The 22,658-nt window shown below is 39.3% G+C and overlaps 1 protein-coding gene across 9 annotated transcripts in view; it reads right to left on the bottom strand.

Moving 5' to 3' along the window:
- KIF13A (kinesin family member 13A) overlaps nt 1–22,658 on the bottom strand; it is a 118,220-nt gene that overhangs the window by 10,273 nt on the left and 85,289 nt on the right. For 2 of the 9 annotated variants that reach the window (XM_051611875.1, XM_051611879.1), the window contains 21 exons: nt 20,227–20,389; nt 19,421–19,561; nt 17,632–17,781; nt 16,198–16,362; nt 15,404–15,577; nt 14,703–14,854; nt 14,449–14,581; nt 14,180–14,326; nt 13,126–13,164; nt 11,706–11,805; nt 11,489–11,615; nt 10,419–10,474; nt 9,533–9,657; nt 8,584–8,760; nt 7,255–7,347; nt 6,260–6,412; nt 5,761–5,838; nt 4,876–4,923; nt 4,322–4,433; nt 3,224–3,375; nt 2,574–2,678 (listed from right to left, as the gene is read on the bottom strand). In XM_051611875.1, the coding sequence (XP_051467835.1) occupies nt 2,574–2,678; nt 3,224–3,375; nt 4,322–4,433; nt 4,876–4,923; nt 5,761–5,838; nt 6,260–6,412; nt 7,255–7,347; nt 8,584–8,760; nt 9,533–9,657; nt 10,419–10,474; nt 11,489–11,615; nt 11,706–11,805; nt 13,126–13,164; nt 14,180–14,326; nt 14,449–14,581; nt 14,703–14,854; nt 15,404–15,577; nt 16,198–16,362; nt 17,632–17,781; nt 19,421–19,561; nt 20,227–20,389 (2,590 nt within the window). The remainder of the gene's footprint in view (nt 1–2,573; nt 2,679–3,223; nt 3,376–4,321; nt 4,434–4,875; nt 4,924–5,760; nt 5,839–6,259; nt 6,413–7,254; nt 7,348–8,583; nt 8,761–9,532; nt 9,658–10,418; nt 10,475–11,488; nt 11,616–11,705; nt 11,806–13,125; nt 13,165–14,179; nt 14,327–14,448; nt 14,582–14,702; nt 14,855–15,403; nt 15,578–16,197; nt 16,363–17,631; nt 17,782–19,420; nt 19,562–20,226; nt 20,390–22,658) is intronic. The other 7 variants (XM_051611876.1, XM_051611883.1, XM_051611878.1 and 4 more) reach the window with 4 other exon arrangements.

Below are 22,658 nucleotides of genomic sequence, written 5' to 3'. Positions count from 1 at the left end.
AGTTAGTTTGGTTTACCATGTTGGACCTGAAAGATGCATTTTTCTGCCTACTTTTGGCCCCAAAAAGCCAGCCTCTGTTTGCCTTTGAATGGGAAAATCCAGACACTGGAAGAAAGTCTCAGTTAACCTGGACTGTGTTACCTCAAGGGTTCAAAAACAGCCCTACCATGTTTGGAAATCAGTTAGCAGAAGAACTTGAGACCTGGGAGTCCCCAAGAGAAACATGGAGTAACTCTGGAAGCACTAGCACAAAAGCTTGGTCCCTACGAGACAGCCGTGGCAACTGGGTGAAGTAAGTAAAGAATGGCCTAGCTGCCTGCGAACGGTAGCTGCAGTCATCCTTTAACATCCAAGAGGCTTGTAAATTCACTACGGGACAGAAAATAATTGTGCTAGTCTCCCACACAGTCTCTGCAGTGCTCAAACAGAAGGGGGGCACTGGTTGTCACCACAAAGGTTTCTTAAGTACCAGGCAATCTTGGTGGAGCAGGACAATGTTGGAATCGTAGTGACTAACATTGTCAACCCAGCCTCTTCTCTTAGCGGCACCCTTGGAGAACCCGTGACCCATGATTGCCTTGAGACTATTGAGGCAGTGTAGTCGAGTCAGCCTGACCTAAAGGAAGAACCCCTGGATGAAGTAGAGGACTCCTGGTAAATCAATGGGAGCAGCTTCACTTGGCAAGGGACACCTAAGGCCAGATATGCAGCGACTAACATCGACCGAGTAACAGAGTCCAATGCCTTGCCCTCCAGGTACCTCAGCTCAGAAAGCAGAGATCATCGCCCTCAATCAAGCTTTAGAATTGGCAAAAGGGAAGAAAATTAATATTCAGACTGATTCTAAGCATGCATTTGGTGTAGTTCACGCCCATGGGACTGTATGGAAGGAGCATGGACTATTGACTGTCCAAGGGAAACAAATAAAACATGCTGAGGAAATTTTAAAACTTTGGGATGCCATACAAATGCCCAAAAGAATGGCAATCATGCAGTGTAAGGTCCACCAGAAGGGAAACACGGATCAAAAGACTGGAAATATGATGGCTTACCAGGAGGCAGGATGAATAGCTGAAGTAGGGCATGTTGAGATTGTGGCTTTGGTCCCAGACAGTAAAATCCAAACTGATATAAAACCTAAATATTCAAAGGAGGACCTAAGACTGATAAGAGGATTTGAAAGGAAAAATCTCAGAGGATGGGTGGGCTAGAACAGTAGATGGATGATTGATAATACCTTTTGCCTTACCATGAGCCTTAATATTGGCAGAACATAGAAAGCCTCTCTGGGGAGCTGAGGTCTTGTATAAATCTTTGAATAAACAAATAATAGCTCGGAACCTGTATATCACTGTGAAGCAAGTCTCACAGCAGTGTGAGATATGCTTGCAAAATAACCCCAGAAACACTTCTCGTGTGCAGCTGGGGACAACCGGTAAAGGAAATTTGGAAAAGGAAAAGGAAATATAGGAAGTCTTTTGTCCATTGGTGTGCGTGTGAGGAGGCGTGATCCCCCCGCGCTGCAATAAAGAATACCTGCTTCACAGCTCCAGGGGCTAGAGAGTTCTCTTCCTTGCATCATTATGGAAAATGATTGAGAATAAAACAGCTGCTACCCAAAAGCAGCCTAGCTTCAAATATAAACACCAGAACACTAAGGATATTTGGTATAACAATCTACAAAATAGCATTAGAAAACCAGGACAGATTTTTTAATGGCTCGGTTATATGTCAGGCATGAAAGTAACTGTTAAATAGGAAGAATTCCTCAGTAGCACTTTGAGTAAAAGAGGCCTATATAATACATATGAGAAGTAATTTGAAGGTTCTGAATTTTAAATCAAAAGCTCTGACTAAGGAAGTATTTACAGCCATTTTCCACAGCCCAAAAACCAAGTCCATCATACAGCAGAAATGGTGATATATCTTTTGTTGAAGCAGCAGTGAGAAAAGGATTTGGCAGGTGAAGATTAAAATAAAAGCCCTCCACCTCAATTCACCGCCTGAATTATGATGCAGACAGGCTGCAGGTTAATCAAGAGCAGCAATCTTATTTTAGTCATATTATTTCCACATCAGGCAATGAGAAGCTTTTTATAGTGTACCCACACACCTAAATGCATGGTTACTTACACCAAATGGGATCATTCCATTTACTCTGGGATATAGTCACAAAATCTGGGTAACATACAAGGTGTATTAGAGTGACAACAACAACATGGTTCACTAAACTACCCTTTACTTGATCATTTGTGCCCTGTAAAAACGAAAGCCTCCCCTCTCCCACTCACCCCACAGAACAAAAATACATACGAATATTTTTAAAAAACCACCTCAAAACAACAAAAAAACCCCACCAACCACAAACCAAAATGCGAAAAAAACCCCAATTGAGTCTGCAAGCCAGGCAAGCAACTGTTCATTATAACCATTAGTTGCAATCAATCACAAGGGATTATACCCACATGACACCATTTTTTTCCACGGCAGTAGCAGAAGTGCCTCAAGCCCACCACCAAATGGCCCTAAGCCCACCACCAGGCCTTGTAGCAGAAACTGGTACAAAAACTTACAATCTTTTCCTCATGTATGCTATTGTTTTCTACAGGCATGCTGCTGGCATTACTTCCTGAAGGCACAACACAGCCAGCACAATGCACCCGAGATGGAGGCATGCTCTGCAAAGGTTAAGACACACAACACATCACACAAACCACAGCTCCAACTGCAGCGCTCGACGTGTGCAAGTTAAAAGACATTAAAGCAGGAGGAAACACCCATGCTGGCCATGTGTACATGAAAATTCAAGTTAACAGGCAGAGAAACTCATGCACTCCTCCCAACAGAGCTTTAGATCTATGAATCAAGGTCAGAATTATAACCACCCTAGAACACTGTTTCACAGAATTGCAGTTTATCTATCAAAAAACACACCAACATCTTACTGGAGAAAAAAAAAATAAAATAATTGCAGGTTACTGTTACTTTAAAATAAAACAGAAGTACCCAGTAAAGGAAAATATTTACCAAGAAGTGAAAAATAAAACCCCCAGTGTTTCAAGTAAAAATCAAATGCCAAAACCCCACCACATATAAAAGACTGCTTAATTAATTTTACCAGAGAATTAAAAAAATCCATGGCAACACATGCATGCCAGAATTCGCAATGTACACAAAATCACTCCATCTCCTTTAAAAAATACAGATGGTTTTCTAAGATTACCTCTTGACTGAGCAGAGGTCGGCTTTCAAGTGGGGTCTTCCTTTTATGTTCCTCTTTCACTGGCATTAAGGGCTTGAAAAACTTTGGTGGCTGGGGAGAAAATGCTTTGAAAGGGCTGGCCATTGCAGCATGGGAATTCTCTGCTACAACACCTAGGTAAAAGAGCAAAAATATCGTATTTCAGTTCTTCATATCTTGACTGCAAAAGCATAATTCAAAATAACTGAAGGTTAAGCCATGCACTTGGCAAGTTGCTGGCTACAGAAAAATGTCAGTATTTCTGTATCAAACCACTGGCCCAAGCATGAGATAACACAGAGCTCAATGAGGAGAAATGAAGCCTCTTTGAGAAGTTTGGAAACAGAATGAAAGCAGAGAACAGCAGTATTGGACCCCTCCATTCTGAGGCTCCAGTGTTCCTCCTTTTCATCTCAGACATAAAAACAGTGGGAAGCATCCCTGAAACTGGAACTGATACTTCTCTGTTTCCTGTCTCACCTGACCTCTGCCCACAACACTGCACTCCTGCCCTGGAGCCAAGCCAGCAATCCTGAATGACCAGGATGATCAAAAAGGAAATTACAGGCAAGGAAGCAACTCAGACCCACTTCATTGCAGCAGCATCTCTACCTGTATTGCCTGATCAAGAAGAGCATGTTACAATTTAACCTAAAGAAAAAAAGGCACCTGTGACACACTGACACAGCAGACCAAATACCCAAATCATTAAAAGATCCCAGAAAAGGACTCTTCTCATTAAAAAAATAAATAAATAATAAAATAACAGTAGCTCCTTTTTGTTGTTTTGTTTGTTTGGTTTTTTTTCTTTCTTCTCTGTTTTGATTCCCATTTAACTTGTTCTTCTGCCCTATTCTTGGTTTTTTGGACACTTTCAGCTTCCCATCCTTTCCAGTCTGTCTTCATGCGTTTCTCCCTTTCTCCCCTACTTCCAGACTATGTTTTAAGCTGCTGAAGCAAGAAGCTGAATACTGCATTTAGCAAAAAACAAGAGCACTGAGAATTTAATTTTCAGTTTAATGCCGTAATTTAAAAAAAACCTACATACATTGTCATTATGTATATACTTTAAAGTCTCACCACTGCCATCTTTGCTCTTGCGAGGCGACTCTCTAGGTAAAGTACCATAGCATGATACATCTTGATAACTGGAAGAACAGTCAGATATATCTAGGTGACTTTCAGTCCAGCCCTAGGAGACAAAAATACATAAATATGCATGCTGATAGATGCAGACATGGAAAAATTAATAAGTGAACTTAAAGGCAGGGTGTTGTTTTTTTAAAAAAAACAAAACTGAAGGAATGTCAAGTTACTGACCGAACACAATTTTCTGCCTCAGTCAAATGGACTGTTTAGAAGCTAATTAGATTTTCAGTGAACTATATTAAGTTTTGCTATAATGTCCCCCTTCTTAAATATCGGTTTCTACAATTTTAATATGTAAAGCAGGGAAGGATAAGAAGGCTTAATTCAAAATAATACATCATTAGTGCTGCACTTTGAAGACATATTACATAAACACATTGTCAAAAATACTGTTTTCCTATTTTTTTCAGTTCTCAAATGCATCTTACTTTTCAAGAGGGGGAAATATTTAAGAATGTGCACCATTTGTGGCCACATTTACCTACCTTATCATCTTCATCACAGGCAGTGAGATCCAGTCGGCTACAGGATACCTACAAAACACCAACCGGCAGATTGACAAAATGCTTACCTTTTATTTATGAAATACAATGTCTTGAGGAAACAATGTGATCATTTAGTCCTATCAACTTTTCTGTTACCTCTTTTCAGAGAAGATTATTTATAAGGACAGCTATACTTGTGCTGTATGAGTGGGTGACAGAAGAACACTGTCCCCTACCCTGTGAAAAACGTTAAAGGGACTTTGAAGTAAAGGTACTCTGCATCAGGGCAGCTGCCATCATAAACTACTTCCAAAATTAATATCCTTACAAAAGGACAAGAGTTTTGACCAACCCTTCCACTTCCCTGTCAACTTTGTGTTCTCCTAGGATGGAAAGCTGTGGAGAGGGATTTTAAGTCACCCAAGTAAATAACGACAGGACAGAGGAAAAGGCCTGAAGTTGTGGCAGGGGAGGTTTAGACTGGGTATTAGGAAGAACATCTATACTGAAAGAGTGTCAGGCACTGGAACAGCCTGCCCAGGGAAGTGGTTGAGTCACCATCCTTGGAGATATTCAAGAAACGTGTAAATGTGGCACTTCAGGGTGTGCTCTAGTGGCCAAAGCTATGGGGTTTTGTGGGTGTTTTTTGATGGGGTGTGGTTTTGTTTTATGTTGATGGTTGGACTCTGACCTCAGAGGTCCTTTCCAACCATGATGATTCTGTGATTCTGTGATTTTTGCTCATGATAACTTTCCTACAGGTTGGTTAGTCCAAGCTCAGAATACTCATTACCATAACCCATGGTGCAAGAATGACATCAGCACACAAAGAGCACCCCCTCTGCCCCGTTAGTACTAATTTCCAAGAGGATAAAGGGTCCTTACATTGTGGACATTCGGAGTGCTGATGCTTCTGCGGATGTTTCTCACTTTGGTGGAGAGTGCCTCTTTGACTGTGACAGCCTGCACAAAGAAAAGAACACACTAAAAACAATGCCACGGTCTCCACATGAGAAATGATCAAACAGGGTAGGATTTTTTTCAGTGTGACTAATGGCAGCAAACAGGGCTTGCATTTACAAATCTGAATTGTCACACAATACCATCAAAATTTCTATCTGAAATTCTTACTTTTGCCTTTGTCTGTTCAGGTTTTGTGTGCTACATCACTGCCAGCTATGGTTACTAGACCCACCACTACTGGAATTCTGTATTTCACAGAAGTAACTTAGTTTTATATTTAATTGTCCAATGTTCTCTTAAAAAAAAAACAAACAACCCCAACTAAAAAACAACCAACACTTAATATTTTGAAAAGATCGATCATCTCTACATGAATAGTCACAATCCAGTTCAAAAAGTGCAAGAAGTGCCTTTTCCTTACCTGTCTGAGTCGTTCAAGGCTCAAAATGTTCTCCACTTGCAGCACACCACGTGTGTATTTTTCAATGTATGTTTCACCATCAGATGTGCCCTCGTTCTCACTCCTTGCAGCCATCAGTGCTAAGGTCTCACGATCCTCAATTTCTTCTGTTGCCTAAATTACAAGTTTTTTAAAAATTAAAGCCTATTGTTTTTATTATATTAATTCACTACTTCAGATCCTCTCAACCCAGAAATTAATCTGAATTGACTTAATCATCAATCCTAATTACAATCAGTGATGCAGTACATTTCAATACAGATGTAAATGATGCTGAACTAAGAACTACAGCACTGTAGAACTACAGCTGCTGTAGTCAATGTACTCCTAGAAATAATGCATATATATACCTGAAATCACATATGTTAAGAATTAACTGATGACAACTTCCTAGGCAAGTAAATGCAACTTCCTTTCCAAATCTTAGATATTATATGTGATTTCCCTAGAGTTTAAAATTTTAGACTTATGTGGGGAAGAAGAACTATTTCCCACAGTACTACAGCACAAAAGTGACAATTGATGAGATGATGAGGAGACTACTTACATTTTAATTTGTCCCATTTGTTTAAACTAAATTCTATAGTAGATTTACAATTTGTGTAAACTGTTTGTATAAAAAACAATTCAAACTCCTGCAGACTCACTTTCCTAGCTACTCGGTTTTTGCTGCCCTGAACAACTCCCTGAGTACCCTCCACATGTTCTCTGTAGACACAAGTATGATTTCAAAAATAGCTCTAATGCAAGAAGTCAGTTAAACACAGTAGAAGAGAAAATAAAATCCCTACAATTTTCAGCTGTTTACAGATAAGTATGGTCTCACCGCTGGACTTCAGCGTAAGGTCTCTCCTCTAAGCAAAGCTGAACATTTACTTCCCAATCAGTATCACCCAATGCAGTAGATCATTCTCTTCCTTGCATTGAATTTACCAAAGAAATACAGTACAATTTACCTTTGGTATATTGGATACAATTTCATAGGTCACTCCACAGGCATAATATATATTTTTCAAGGATATTCTCCTTTTCAAGCTCTGGGTAAAACTCTAGAAACAAAGTAATTTTCAATTATTGTTTTGACAATTATCATTTATGACATTCTAAGAAATAAAAGTTTGCAATGCAAAAACTTGTTTTACCACAAAAGCACATTTTTCAGGAGAAGAAGTTCCTGTTTAGCATTAATGATACTTTAAGTCCTGCACTTAGTATTCAATGCTACTAAGGTCAACCAGTAACATTTTCCTCCCATTTGGCATTGATTCTCTATCCTTGGGCAGTAACTGGTAACTAAGAAACTGTGGCTGTAAGTCTCTAACGTACAGATGACAACATTTCTCATTTTGTCAGTCACTTGTTCAACAGGTGGAAAATTCCTTTTGCCAAAGCAAACTATAACTCTGCTTTTGAGCCATAACTGCACTAGTAATCAGAGTTTTTACTGTTTGTAATCACAAGCTTAGCATGCTTCATTGTCAGGTTAAGTTAGTCCTTACATCAATAACTGTAAACATCATTTTCATCTAATAAAATACTTTGGAAACATGAAACTAGCAAAGGACAATATGCCAAATACAAAAAGACATGGAATTTAGCTGCTTAGTAAGTTGCTTAATGGTACAACAGCTCCTCCCCCCACTGCAGTGCAAAGTCTGAAGCAATTCTGAAATGTGCCCTTGGCCTCAGTAATACAGGAAACAGAAAGGAACTTTATTTCAGACAGCATCTCATTGTCTCAACCTGTGAGGCAGCAAAGTAAGAGGAACAGCAGCCACTCTCACGGCCGAAGTAAATGCCCTATCCAAATTAATCATGTGAAAACGGGCAGAGAATGTATATATTTGGGTAGTGGTGGAAAACAAGCCTAGTTTGGAATTAACAGGCAAAGTAGCAAAGAAAAATATACCTATATATTGTGTTTACACTGAACATCTGAAGGTGCCAATGATGCACCTAGTAACAGAGTGGCTACAGTCACCCTGTATTAGATAAGATACTGCAAACTTCTCTGAATCAAAGAACATTTCAAATTGTACAGTCAAGAAGGTAAACTCCTTTTTTGTTACAAAAGTAGCACCTGTTACTCTGAACCAATTCAGTTTGAAAAATGGACATTTAAAGAGATATACCAGAAGTGCACAGCTTCACAGCAACCTATAATAATCTATTTTAAATTTAACTTTCGTAAGAACTGGAGGGACCAAGCCCACAGAAAATCAAGCAAGCATCAAACACATTCATAAAATTGAGGATATAAACCAAAATTAATAATAAATACTTACCTGCTTGTTATAAATATTGGCTGCAATCCTTTTGCGTAACACCAGTTCCATCGCAGCAGGATGGCTGAGCTGCACAGTAGTCTTCACTATCAAGTAAATTCTCTCATTTTGAGGAGTTACCCTGTTCAGGTGCACTGAATCGTGGACAGAAGAGTCCCAAGCAGCTGTGGCTGAAACCTGTGCAGACAAAAGAAAAGAAGGAAGGAAATGGAAATCAAAGACTTAATTACTCTGACAAAAGGTGTAATTTGCGGTGATTCTTTAGTGAAAGAAAAATAAGCATCATTGAACCAAATGGAGTTTAACCTCCTTTTTATAGTGAGGAACTGATCAGAAGAAGCATAAAAGAGGTGTTAAGATATTGTGGAACACAATCATGAGCACAATCCCTGCATTGTGCAAACGCTGCATCAGAAGATAGTCTTCACACGGAAGCAGAGAGGCAAGCAGAAGCAAGACCACAGGAAGGAATACAAATCCTATTTAGTTAAGAATTCCATAATGGATTCAGAACATTCATTTCCAACAATTCCCAAGTTTTATATGTAAAAAAAGTAATCGTGTACTAAAAAGGAAAAACTTAAAACTTTGCCTAGTATGCACAATAAATGAAGCAGTTTTCTCTGAAGAATCAAGACTCTGCAAGAGGAATGACGAAGGAGTGAGGAAAGAAGAAGGGATTTTAAGTCAGGCAGCTGAATTACTCCTTTACCAAGAAGAGATAAAACTTGTCACCTCTGAATTAAGGCATAGGGCTAACAAGACATTCTCCCCCTAAAATTTAAACAAATAAACCAGAAAATAAAGGCAGCACTAGATACAGATGGTACTTCTAAGACAAAATATAATAAAAATAGTGATTAAATACATACAAGTAGAAAATAAAACATAAAAAGAAAGTGTTAATGTAAGCTGCAGTTGTCAAGAAGGAGGCTTGCTAACAATTTACCTCATCATCACTGTGTTTTATGATCGGCAGATAAAAGAATGGACTCCCATGCTCCTTTGGTAGTATTGAGTTAACTCCTGATGCATGGGGACCTATAAGTTGTTCATTGGCACTGAGGTCATCAGCTAATGAAACAAATGTGCAAAGAATGAAATAGTTTTATACCAAAGGATATTAATATAGAGAGGCAAAGTTGTAATACAAAGTTGTAATAAAGTCCTACCCATATTTCACAATACATTTCATCCTAATTAATCTTATTACTATGCAATATTTTGAAGACAATTCTAGCATACAAAAGAAGTGAAGTAAAACCAGGCTAGGACTCTGTCTGAACACACTGTCATGTAACCTGAACAGAATTCAAAACTATTTCTAGGTATTCATAACATTAACTTACCCAGCCAGGAAACTCCTGGTTTATCCACCTGTCAGCCTAACCAGCTTATCTTAGTTAAATCACTTCTCATGTATCAGGGAATCTATACATTGAGAAAAGTAGTTCTGGCTATATTAGGCTTGTAGCTAAATAAAAAGAAAATGTGCAATGATCCATCAATCTGAATATCCTCTTTGATCTTCTGTCTGCTAATCTCTGCTAGTAATGAAAAAAAATCAAGTAAAACCATTTATTTTGGTATAAAGGAAAGAGTGTATTTTGTTTTCCAAAAGCAGCCCCTAAAGCAGGTATTGATGTGTTGCCTAGATAAACATCTCTAGTAGCCCACTGAAGTGCTGGATGTGACAAGGCCTGGATGTGACAGTGCCATTGCCAAGACTCGTTTTGATTTCTCAGACATTTGAGATTCGTTCTTCCACTTATTAGTTTATTGATCCTAACTATTTTCTCCCCTTCCAGGTTTCTTAATCTGCCACTACAACATACCATTCAAATCAAGGAAGAGGACAGGTATGTGTGTTTCCATTCCTGCAGGTGGAATCCTGAAACAAAACAAACTACTGTCAGCAAATACATACCTAAGCTGATATGGGCAAACAGATCTCCATGCAACATTTGTACTAACTGTAACCAATGACTAAACATGTCAGCATTTTGATGGCTAATTTGAGTGTCTCTGTTGCACAGTCAATGCTTTGCTCATCTACACATGCAGCTGAGTGTAGCGCTTTATGTCACACAGCACACTGCAGTTGCTATGGGGATGACAAGTTTTAAGTGTGCTGTTCTGTTTCTTTTACAGTTAACTGGTTGCAGTCACCTCATACATATAGTTTAGCAACTTTTCAAACAACTGGATATGTAACTGCTGGCAAGGCACAGTCCTGATATCAGTGAGTGCAGTTTTTGCTGTATGACCCCAGTGCATTTCAGGTGAATAAGAAAAAAACATGGAGAGGAAGAAGTATCACTGCATCATTCACCCAATGAAGGAGAGCAATATTAAGTTAATAGAGACACCAGTGTACACTTGATTAGAGCTGTATTTCTTGTCCATGCTTGACCAAATCAATCATGTTGCATTCCTCAATTTTGCATGTCGGTTCCAATTATCTTAGTTAAAAGACAAATTCCAATTACATTGAGAAAAAAGAAAACACCCTATCAAATAATAATTTCTTCTCTCCCCACCCCTCATCAGCGAAATTACCTCGTGTTCTACCATTCGTTGCTGAACTACTCCTTTTTTCAAAGGAGTCAACCACAGGATAACTAAGAATTTTGAAAAAGTGTAAAATAAAATACTGTGTTAAGTGCAAAGGTGATTTTCAAACCTTGAAAGCTATCTCAAAGCCACTTTATGTAATACATTAACCAAGTAAACCTTTCCTACATTCAAACCAGCATGTGACTTTCTAGCCTCTGGCCTGCTGAGCGTAACTGGTAGCATTACAGGAAAATGCAGAAGGCTGTGAAACGTCCTCAGATTTTTACCTTGTAGTGTGCAATGTTCATGTAGGAAAAGCTAACCACTCCAGTGGTTTTTCTGAACATACCAATTTGCAGGGGCACCGGGAATTCCACTGCCTGGTGCTGGAACAAACACAGCATTCCTCTCTTCTGTCAGCCCTACCCACTGTTCAACCAGCCGGGCCTCTCGTTCTATATCATCCTCAGATTTTTCTACAGTGAAAGAGATAATACTATATATGAGATACTTTTTTTGTGGTATAGGGAATAAAGTAATTATGGCAAAGACTTCAAGCTTCAAACCTGGTTTATTGCTGATCTTTTGAATCTGCTCATCCAAGTATTCTCTGCGTTTTATTAATGCGTCAGACCACCTTTCTCGTACACAGTTTAAATCTTCTTCCTAAAGCAGAAAGAGAAGAAAAGGTTATTAGGCTATATGGTTAAGATGAAAGGGCAGTGAATTTTGTGGTAATTTCATCAGAATTGATATTAAACAGCTTGCAGGGTGCAGAAAACTTTTTCCCCCAAATGACATGCACATGGATTAAGTACCTCATCACCCAGGAATGGAAGCCTATTTGCTTTCAAGTCTCAAATTTCAACAGGAGGAAAAGAAAATGTGACAGCCTCAGTTGCTGAACAGAATCTTACACCATAGGCTAATTACTCACAGAAGTGGCAATCAAACTTTTTAACAGCATATGGAATAGGAATAACAGCTATCATCAGTTGATCGTAAGTTCTCCTAAAGATTAGACAGGTCAGTATGCCCTCAAACCTGCACAAGATTCCATTGCTAGCAGCTGCTGTCAGTGCAATTAAAAGATTTCTCATGCAAACAAAACCCATCATGCAATCATGCTTTGTGGTATCACAGAAAATCTGGTTCATTCTTCTCTGTGATAAGTCAGGAAGCGCATAAACAGCCCGCAAGAAGTTAGTACCTCACTAGTATCTTTGACACTGCTGTAAAGCCTAATACATTATCTTAAGGGATGTCAGCATTCTCACCTAACTGGTTTTACTTCTGTAAAGCTGCCTACTAGAAATTAAGACTTCCACATAGAGATCAGTAGTGTGTTTTACTTTTTGAGGCATTTCCTCTTTTGCCCTTCATCACCTTTAAAATGGTTCTTCTGTTACGCTTTCCACACTGTGACTGTCCTATATTTACTTATCATACAAAAAGCCAGGCTTGAGGTTTGGTTGCATGGAGATTTAAAAAAATTGCTTCACTGAAGCTCCTGTATTCCCTATGCTCTAGTCCTTCCCTTTTCTCTCCCAGTAACATTTTGGAGACCATCACAACTTAAAAGGTTACAATGTTTTCTTTGGAAAACAAACAGAAACCCCTGTGCTGTATAATTCGGTTGGGAAAGATGCCTGCAACTGCAGGTGGTTGCTCTTTTCCCTATGATATTCACTGCTTTCTTTCTAAATTAAAGTTCCTAGGCTTTTATTCACATAGTAATTCCTGTAGCCAGTAAGGAGAGCTGACTGCTGAGTACTAGATAAGAGAGCACACTGCAAGATGATAAAGTCACAATTTAAACTAAAATAGCAGCCTTTTATAGCCCAGGTAGCCTCTTAAATGCACAGCATGTATATATATTTCAAAGCTGCTTTTGCTTGCTCCTATACACTTGTTCATTTGAAAGTTGCTGGCTATTAGCATTAGCTGTGCCCCATGCCACAGGATTGACAGCAACAGCAGCAATACCTGGTAACTATCCATATCACCACCATCATCCTCCTCCTTCTGGTAGGAGAAAATAGATTTTGTAAAACACAAAAAGAACATGCATTTCTCTCAACAGAAACTCACAGCAACACCCCAAAACATGAATACAAATATTTCTGATACAAAAACTTGTAAAATGTTAAAAATCACAACATTCAAATAACCAAAGTCTTATAAACAGGTAGAAACAGATTCATTTTTTTCATTACCGACTACAGCGTCTCATCCATTATTTGAGTATTAGTAAGTTTTGGGAGTCGTTTTAATTATTTTAGAATACAGAACCAGAAAAAGGACTGAGTAAGCATATGACCAATCTTCACGTTCTACAGTTTCATCTGCATTTAAGAATAGAATTTCTTGTGGTTCTGAATACAACCCTTGTGACAAAAGGCATTTGGCTTCCCTGGGTGGCCCATTCCACTTGCTCTTTGCAATTACTGTTAAAAGCATACTTTATTTCCAAAATGCATTTGTTCAGTATCAGTTTGAAGCCATTTGAAGACATACTTTTTAATAAGTTTTTTCCCCTAAATGTAATAGCCCTGTCACACCCAGTTATAGATATTTCTGATTCCAATCAAGTAATAACTCAGTCCTTTTTGAAAAGATAAAGAGTCTTCACTATAAGACATTTTCTCTATTCAACTTCTTTAATTTTTTCCCTGCTTTTCCCCTCCCCAACTTTCACCATCCTTCTAAGGGATGGAAACTAATGGAGATAGGAATCTACTATTAATCACCTCCACACACTAAAGTAAAAACAATTTCCATACTGCTGCTGTTTTGTGAATACTCACACTACTTGCCTCTTTATCAGCTATACAATAAGTTTTAAGCAAAAAAAGAAGCAAATTCAGCACCCTATGCTCACATTACACGTATTAGCCTCAAACATATTTAAACTGCAAAATTACATCTCATGTATCAGTGTGCTACAGTCCCTTAAGGAACTATGTATGGCTGGCTCTAAAACAGAAAAAAAAAAAAACCCGAGAAAATGAATCAACACGTACAAAATTCACTGTCTTACCTGGTAGCTGTCCAAGCCCCTTTGCAGTTTGGTTGATCTGGCAGTCACACCACCTATAGAGACTGAAAGAATTGCTTCTACCATGAGAGGCAACGTTCCTGAATGTTGTACGGGTTTCACTGTCACCTGAACTCTGCGAGAATGACCCTGAGGAGGCAATTCAGAGATAGAAAGGTAGAAAGAGAGGGAGAGAAAAAACAGAGAGAAACTAAGAATAAAATTAAGAATCAATTTAAGCACAAATAAGAAGACAGGGAAAAGATCCATACCTGTCTAAGCTGGAAAATCCCCCCTGTGTTTACATCTTTTGCCTGATGGAGATCAACTGCAGTATATTCTCCCATCTCATTCAATTCTTGTATGGAAATCCACATTTCTATTCTTCGAGTTACTTCATTCCACCTAAAAAAGACATCCCCATAAAAACTAGTGGTTGCCTCACCAAACTCTATTTTGTTAACCAGGAGTATTAGAAAGCCTTTGGAAAGCCAGACGGAAGTCTTAATGTGTAATTTATTTGTACCTGTCACTTAGTGTCCTAGTTTTAGCATGAAGAGAATCAACTTCCCAAACAGAGCTGCCATTGCCAGCACACCTGTGACCCCACACCTCAATAGCAAGGGCTCCTTCTGAAATGAACTCCAAAAACTCTTCTGTGACATTCACCACGTAATCCTAGAAATGAAAAATAATTTTAAAAATTCCATCCAATCAAATGAAATAACTATCTCCTCAACTAGTTTGTAAGTAAGCACCAAAAAACCCTAACTACCTGCATGTTAAAACCATACATACGGTTTGGATCAAAAAGCTTGACTCTGGTCAAGGAAGTTGTGAAACATCATTTCAGCAGTTCCTGCTTCTGCATACTGCATTTCATGCTTTGAAAATTTCCATAGGAATGATGTTACAGCTCCACTGATCTTTTTTAAATTACTGAGCTTACTAAACAAGTAAATAACATGTCATTATATAAACTATAGTTTCCCCCATGCATTACAGATTACATTTGAATTTAAAAGACCACTAATTAAAAGAATTTTTCACTTTGCTGCATTTTTGAGGAGGTGAAAAAGTGAAATAATACGGTTCTAGTCAAAAGTCGTTAGTTGTATGACTTGATTCCTTCCTTCTTACCCCAGCAAAACAAGGCTCAAATCCTAAGCAGCTTATCTCAAGCCTACCATCCTCCTAGTAACACTATTTCATAACAAAAACAGTTACCTTACAGTGAGAGAAGGTCACTGTAAAATGAGCATCCTTGCTCTGAGGTGAAGGCACATCTGGATCTACCACTGGTGCTGCTACTGTTGACTCACATTGATCCCAAAACGTATATTGACAAAACACAAAGTTGGAGAGATTAGGTGGCAGTCCAGTTGCTTCTTTTATTTTTACCTGAGGAGACAAAACAGATGTCCCCATAAATACAACTGTTTCTTCAATTGTAAATTGTTGAAAAGCTAAATATTAATCCAAAAGTACCAACAGGCCAAGAAGAATTTTTAAAGGACACCTTCAACTTCTTTCTAGGGATGCCCCTATTTAGTAAGGGCATATACAGAAATGCAGATGCAAGGAAAGCAGCCACAAGCTAGTCCACTCATGTACATGCTTTCCTGGAGAAAGCTGATAAGCTCAAGTGGAGCATGGAGCACTCCATCACAGAAAAAATGAAATCCAGACACCACCCACAGATACTATATTAGATGATCGAATAAACCATAGAAGATGGTTACATGATAAAACTTTCCCCTTCTGTGTCTGCCAAGAAGGACAGTCCTTCTTGTAATGTCAGCATTTATGATGTAAATCTGCATCTACTGGAAACTAATGCAAATTAATTCAGCCACTGGCAACCACAGCCAAGTAGTGACCTACATTGACTTGGAACAAGAGAAGTCTCTCTTTTCTCTTCAGAGAATTTAAAGTAAGCAATAGTCTACATAGCTACATCACAGCAACTACACTGTTACAAAGGCCTGAAACTGTTAACCTCATCGTGTGTTCTCACTCACCCTGCAGGAGAGCTTTTTTGCTCTATGAATAATTTCTCCATTGTTATCCACAACTTCCAGACTCCCACTCTCACTGGAGTTCTCAGATGAGTCATCTCCTTCTACTACGCGTTCTGGGACAGACCCAGTGACTCGCATTACTTCGACGTGCAACCGTCCTGCAACCTGAGGCAGGCAAGACAAATACTGAGAAACTGTGCACAAGGGACTTACAGACATGAAGATGGTAAATATTTAACTCTAGGAGGCGTGCCGAAACAACTGAACAGCCAAATGGAAAGTAACAATGCCAAAAAAGAGAGGAGAAAGGAATAATGATAATGATAATAATAATGGTAATAATAATAATAATAATGGTAATAATAATAATAACAACAACAACAATAATAACAACAACCACCATAGAATACCTTGGGTTGGAAGGGACCTCTGAAGTTCATCTAGTCCAACCCCCTACAATAAGCAGGGACATCTCACACTAGAACAGACTGCTCAGAGCTCCATCAAGCCTGACCCTGAATGGCTCCACGGATGGGACCCCCACCACCTCTAGGCAACCCATTCCAGTGATCCAAATCCACCCTTTTCTAGCTTGAAACCATTATCCCTTTTCTTATCTTTACATGCCCTTGTTAACATATCTTTCCCAGCCTTCTTGTAGGGCCCTTTCAGGTACTGGAAGGTTGCTATAAGGTCTCCCTGGAGTCTTTTCTTCTTTAGGCTGAACAACCCCAACTCCCTCAGCCTGCCTTCATAAGAGAGGTGCTCCAGCCCTCGGATCATTTTTGTGGCCCTTCTCTGGACACGTTCCAACAGGTGCACATCATTCTTGTGTTGGGGGCTCCAGAGCTGGACACAGTACTCCAGGTGAGGTATCACCAGAACAGATGGGCAGAATCACCTCTCTCAATCTTCTGGCCACACTTCTTTTGATGTAGCCCAGGATGCAGTTTGCCCTCTGGGCTGCAATTTCACATTGGTGGCTCATGTCCAGCTTTTGATCCACTAGTAGCCCCAGGACTTTTCCACAGGGCAGCTCTCTAGCATGTCTTCCCCCAGTCAGGTATTCATACCTCTGGTTGCCCCAGCCCAGGTGCAGGACCCTCCACTTGGCCTTTGTGAGGCCAAAATGAGACGACAAATTTGCATGCACACCCAACAGAAAAGCCATATAGTGTTGTGACTGTACATCAGACCCTTCATCTGCTGGGTTTTGCTCAGTTACCTACATCCATGCTTCAAATTTGATCCTACTGTTTCAGTAGCTGGTTAGCTTTGGTTGCGTGTTCAAAAACAATCAAACACATCGGTGTACATTAAGTCTCCCAGCAAACAGCCCTGCTACCCCCACAGGTGTGGGGGGACACAGAGGTGTGGGGACACGCACACAGGTGTGCCCAGCCCGCTGTCCCCCAGGGCACCGCCGGGCGTTACCTCTCCCTGCTGGCTGATGATGGGCACAGCGTACTGCAGCTTCACATCATAGAAAAGGCACTCCAGAAACACATTGGCGACGCCAATCAGGTTGTGATTCTCTTGAGCTTCGTAGAAAGGATCACCCCTTTTGCCAATCAGCTTCCTCATCTGTTTGAAAGATGAGAGAAGTTACCTCAAAACCCGCAAGCGCGGGAACACAGAAATGAAATAACCACATGGTATCAAGGTGATGGCGCAAAAATTAAGTCACTACCCATCTTTTATGCTCTTTCCTGTTACACAAGTAGAAAGAGACTGGATGCATATCACCAATCTGAAACAAAATCATTGGGGTGAGATTTTATAAAATCCCTTCTTTGCTATGGGATATACTAATCCAGACACCTATGTTTTGTAGTGATGTCAAGACAAAGCAGATTTTACCATGAGCAAGCATAGTAGCCATTGATTTCAAGAAGTTTCACCTGACTTTTCTGCTCTGTTTACATTTTTAAAATGAGAGAACAAATCATGCCCAGGTTGAACATCTGGTCTGGCTGCTGGGTACCACTATAAGAGCAAAGGAGAAAATACAGAATCATTCCCACCTAACCCTACAAATGTTCTTATGATTCCAGTAGAGCTGCGATCACATCTACAGCATTTCCTATGCAAATACTCCATACACAACCACAAAGAATTCATGCAGATTCCTAGAAAATATGCTCTCCTCCGTGGACTTGTTAGCTCCTTCCCTTCTCCTTCATGTTCTACACATGCATTTGACCTACATGTTTCTATGTAGCACATAGAACACATGCATTATGGATGACATAGGTTACGGCAAGGACAATCCTGGCTCAGGCAGACATATTCAAAGGATGTGCTATCAGTTCTTACAAAAGTCAGCAGCAAAATCATCGTTGTCTTCAATGGGCACAGATGAAGTGCTTGACCTCCCCTGTGTTATGATTTTAGAGATTCCCACTGTCCAGTCCAAGGCATGTAACAAAGGTACAACAGCTGTTCAAACATACTTGAGAATGACTCTTTATACAAGTAATTTAGGTACTCCCTATCAGCCAAAAGACAGCAAGAGATACTTCCAATACACTTCCCCCTGGATACTTAAAGGATGTCTTCTGAAACACCAAAGCTCACATCTATCTTTTGCAAGTGAACGAGCAAGCTTTTGACAAGTCTCATGCTTGCTTCTCAGAGCTAACCTACTAAAATTCTCAGGAAACACCACTTAGTTTTGATGGAAATACTGATGTAGACTAAGTATCCTCAATTGTTTTTTTCCCTGCTTTAAGGCTGGGGGATACACAAATGAAATTACAGAATATTTCATATTTTAAGATTAACACTAATGTGTTCTGCACCTTGAGTGTATCTAAGCAGCACCCTTGCTAGCTTTGATATTGACTGCAGGTTAATAATTTTATTTCTAACACAGTTTGCTGCTTCCATTCAGAGCTGGTGCCTATCCACATGGCACCTGTATTACACCAGGTCAACACATGCTCTTAGTGGTACCATGAGTAACTACCTCAGCACAACTGTATCTGACCTCAGCACACTTATCTGAGAATAAAAGTGAGGATGGTGCAAAGCTGTGGTTTTCTTCTTCATTGGCATTTTGAATATTTAGTATCATATCATAGTTTTTGGTTTGGTTTTGGTTTTTAAAACCACAATACCGTACCTTTATGAAGTCACTGCATATTATCTGTACAACATATTCAAAGGGGTTAAAATAAACCAAATTCAATCTCTTATCCCTTTCAGAAAATAAATACAATACCTCAGGAATTTTCTCCTTCCACTCTTGATAGAGGTCTCTCATGTCAATCAATTTGTTCTCTAGTTTCTCAATAGTCCACACTTGAGTACCTTTTCCTTTTCTTCTCACTTGAATAGCAGGCTCACTTACTATTGCACCCCTCTAAAGTAGAGGAAAAAACAATTACTGCAGGCAAAGTGCATGTAAATAGTTTAATTTTTTACTTAAATTGCATTCCTAAAAAGGAATAAAACACAGAACGCAGAGCTTCCCTCTGCATGCTGGCCATACTATCTCTGTGGTGAAACACAGCATATCTTATACATCTCTAATAAGCTAGACCTCCTCATCCTTCTCAGAAAACTACCATTCCCACAGAAACATTAACACTCAATCAAATAATGTATAACAAGCATATTATCCCAACTGCTCTCATTATATTTACAGCAGCACTACAACTAGAAAACCCTTCAGACAAAAAAAAAAAAATAAAAATTGTAGGCAAATGTAACAAAAACTGGTAATTTTTGCAAGCATAACTGAATGCAGGTTTTACAGCAATAGAACACAAATGTCTGTTCACAAACCACATGTGTATATGGTGATCATACACTTGAAAGAACAGCAAGAGTCATCCTTAATGCCATGTTCAAATTTTTACTAATTCACTTTCAACATATTCAAGTCAGGCAGCATTCATATTTTGCCTATGCATAATCTAACAAAAGCAACATTCTACGGCCTCGAGTTAGATCAATGTTATACACGTCCACACATTTTAGATTAGACATATAACAACATTTTCCAGCATTCTTTGCTGTCATTACCTTTTTGTTGGCACTGAGGTTTTCAGCAGGGATCTGAAGTGTTACTTGATAATCTGTTACTTTACTCATTTCTTCTGCTAAGAAGTTTGCTTCTCTCACCAGCGTGTTTGCCTTGACTATCTGCTCTCGAAGTTTAGCCAGGCTCTGTCGAAACAATTCATCCCTGTGGTGCAGTAGGTAACATGAAAAATACACAGAAACCTATTTCTATTATTGGAAAGCTGTAAATAGAGGTGCTAACAAAAGACTTTTCCATACTAGTTGAAGAAGAAATGCTGTGTAGGATTATGTCAGCAAACATGAAACAGTGCCAGACCAGTATTGAGGAAAAGCAGTGATCACAGATTAAGCAAACATTACTGTTAAGGTAAGTCTAGCACAGTAGAGCCCAAATAAAAGGGCACAGTACTGAGGAAGCTGTTATGGTGATGATTTGTTAAAAGCCCTAGGGACACTCCTAATTTTCAAGAAATGAAATGATTGCAGCTGTCTTTGTCTGGAGTCCTGTTCCACAGAAGCTACTAGTCTCAACATGTGAGAGTTCATCTTGATAAAACCTGCTTTTCCTCAGATTGTGGTGTTGGAACCTGCAGTCACTGCAGGCCACAGCTTTACATCACAGGTAAGGCTCTGCAGTGCTACAGATTCCCAGATCTCACTCCAGATACTTAAAGCCATCTCAAGTGTTCACATTTAAAAAAAAAAAAAAAAAGGGGGAAAAAAAATCTTAAGTCCTATATATCCAAATTACCTTTTAAGTAATAGATAAATGAGCACAGGTTAAAGCTTGTGCACTCTGTACAGTTAACAGTCACTGGACAACTTTCAAAAAGTTTTCTAAGGCCTGTCTAAGCAAGTATGTTCTAACACAACACCTGCCAAACCTGCTATGACACAAACTATACCTCCACCTGTGACACTATGATACGTTCTCACTTGGGATTCTTGTCTTTACTTTGCTTTTTTAAAGTATCAGGCCTTTCTTTGTAATCCCAACAGCACTCACTGTGTCTTATCTTCATAAAACTCATGATCAGACTTCAGATATTTCAGTGACCAGCACTCCCCTTTATTTTCTAGCTTTTTTTACACAAAGTCCTACTGAAATACAGTATATGTTGTGTGCATACACTTTGCATTTCTTTAAAATATATTACTGACAAGTGTAGGAGGAACAAGCTCATGGGCCTTGCTGTGAATACAAGCAAAGTTTGCCTATTTGCCCTTATTCAGATAAGCTTAGCTCTTTTGTATGTCTTATAGTCCAAGCCACAAACAACTGTTAATATGCCTTTCAGCCCCCAACAGCGTTCTTCTTGAGTGGCTCTCCTTTTTCAAAATAACCCAAAGAACAATCTAGGTACTTCAAATTGGACTCTGCTGGTTCCCTGATGCTGTATCAAAGTGGTAAACTACCAGCAGTGTTAGAAACAGCCTGGAATTTTAGTGCCTTCAACATGCTGAAACAGGCAGCTTTGTCTCTCTGCTCTATCTGGCCTAAGTTTGCAACAGTGGTGGGTTTTGTCAGATATTAAGTAGCTGCTACTTTCAGCGGATTTTTAGTCCACTTCTCGACTATCTGCTCCCAGTGTTATACATGTAATTCATTTCCCTATCCTTCTTGCTTCTGTTATCCAGGCCATCACGATTAGCTGAGCAATTCCAGACCACGGGAGTTACACATTCCACAGACAGCTGTAATTTTGGATTCACCAAGAAAATGAAAGTAGATTTGAGAATTTCTCCCTAAATAGCATTTAATACTGAGCGTGCATTACAACTGCAACAACTGTGAGACAGCTGCCAGGCTTGAGAAACAGAAGGCATCTTTGATCTGTATGTGCTGTAAGAGGCATGGGATTCATCTACAGCCAGTCCTTTCCTTGATCCAGGAAACCTGCATTTGGTGAGCCTTTTGGGAGGCTCCCACATCAATCTTGTCTTCACTAGATTCTTGAGAAAGGAATGGTTTAAGACTCTAAGGGGGAGTTATGAGTAATTCAACCAATTATTATGGGTAGTTCTCATTACACTTGTGTTTTTCTGTATAGGGCTGCGCCAGTACCTTTCCAGAAACCTCAGCAAAAAAAAATGTTTCAGGATTTCTTAATTCTTATGACACAAAACATGAAACAATGTCCATCAGGATATTAACCAAAGTAAATATCCACTGAACATGAAATCTTGAAACAATGGTTCAAGCCAAACACTAGGAAACTTAAATCTGGCACTCCAAGAAGTGTCACAGCAAGTGTCTGGGATTCTTAATGCCAGATACAGGATATGCTGAACTAACATCTGTTCCAGTACACCACCACCACCATCACCTCCCTTTTTTCCTGACAAATGACATTTGTTTAAAGTTACGATGGGTTAACTTCATGTCAACAGGTTTTAACTCCAGGTCAGGTATCATATATCCTTCCATAGTC

The sequence above is a fragment of the Apus apus genome, chromosome 2, assembly GCF_020740795.1.
Source record: "Apus apus isolate bApuApu2 chromosome 2, bApuApu2.pri.cur, whole genome shotgun sequence".
Taxonomy (NCBI): Eukaryota; Metazoa; Chordata; class Aves; order Apodiformes; family Apodidae; genus Apus; species Apus apus.
This window is presented reverse-complemented; position numbering and strand designations above follow the sequence as displayed.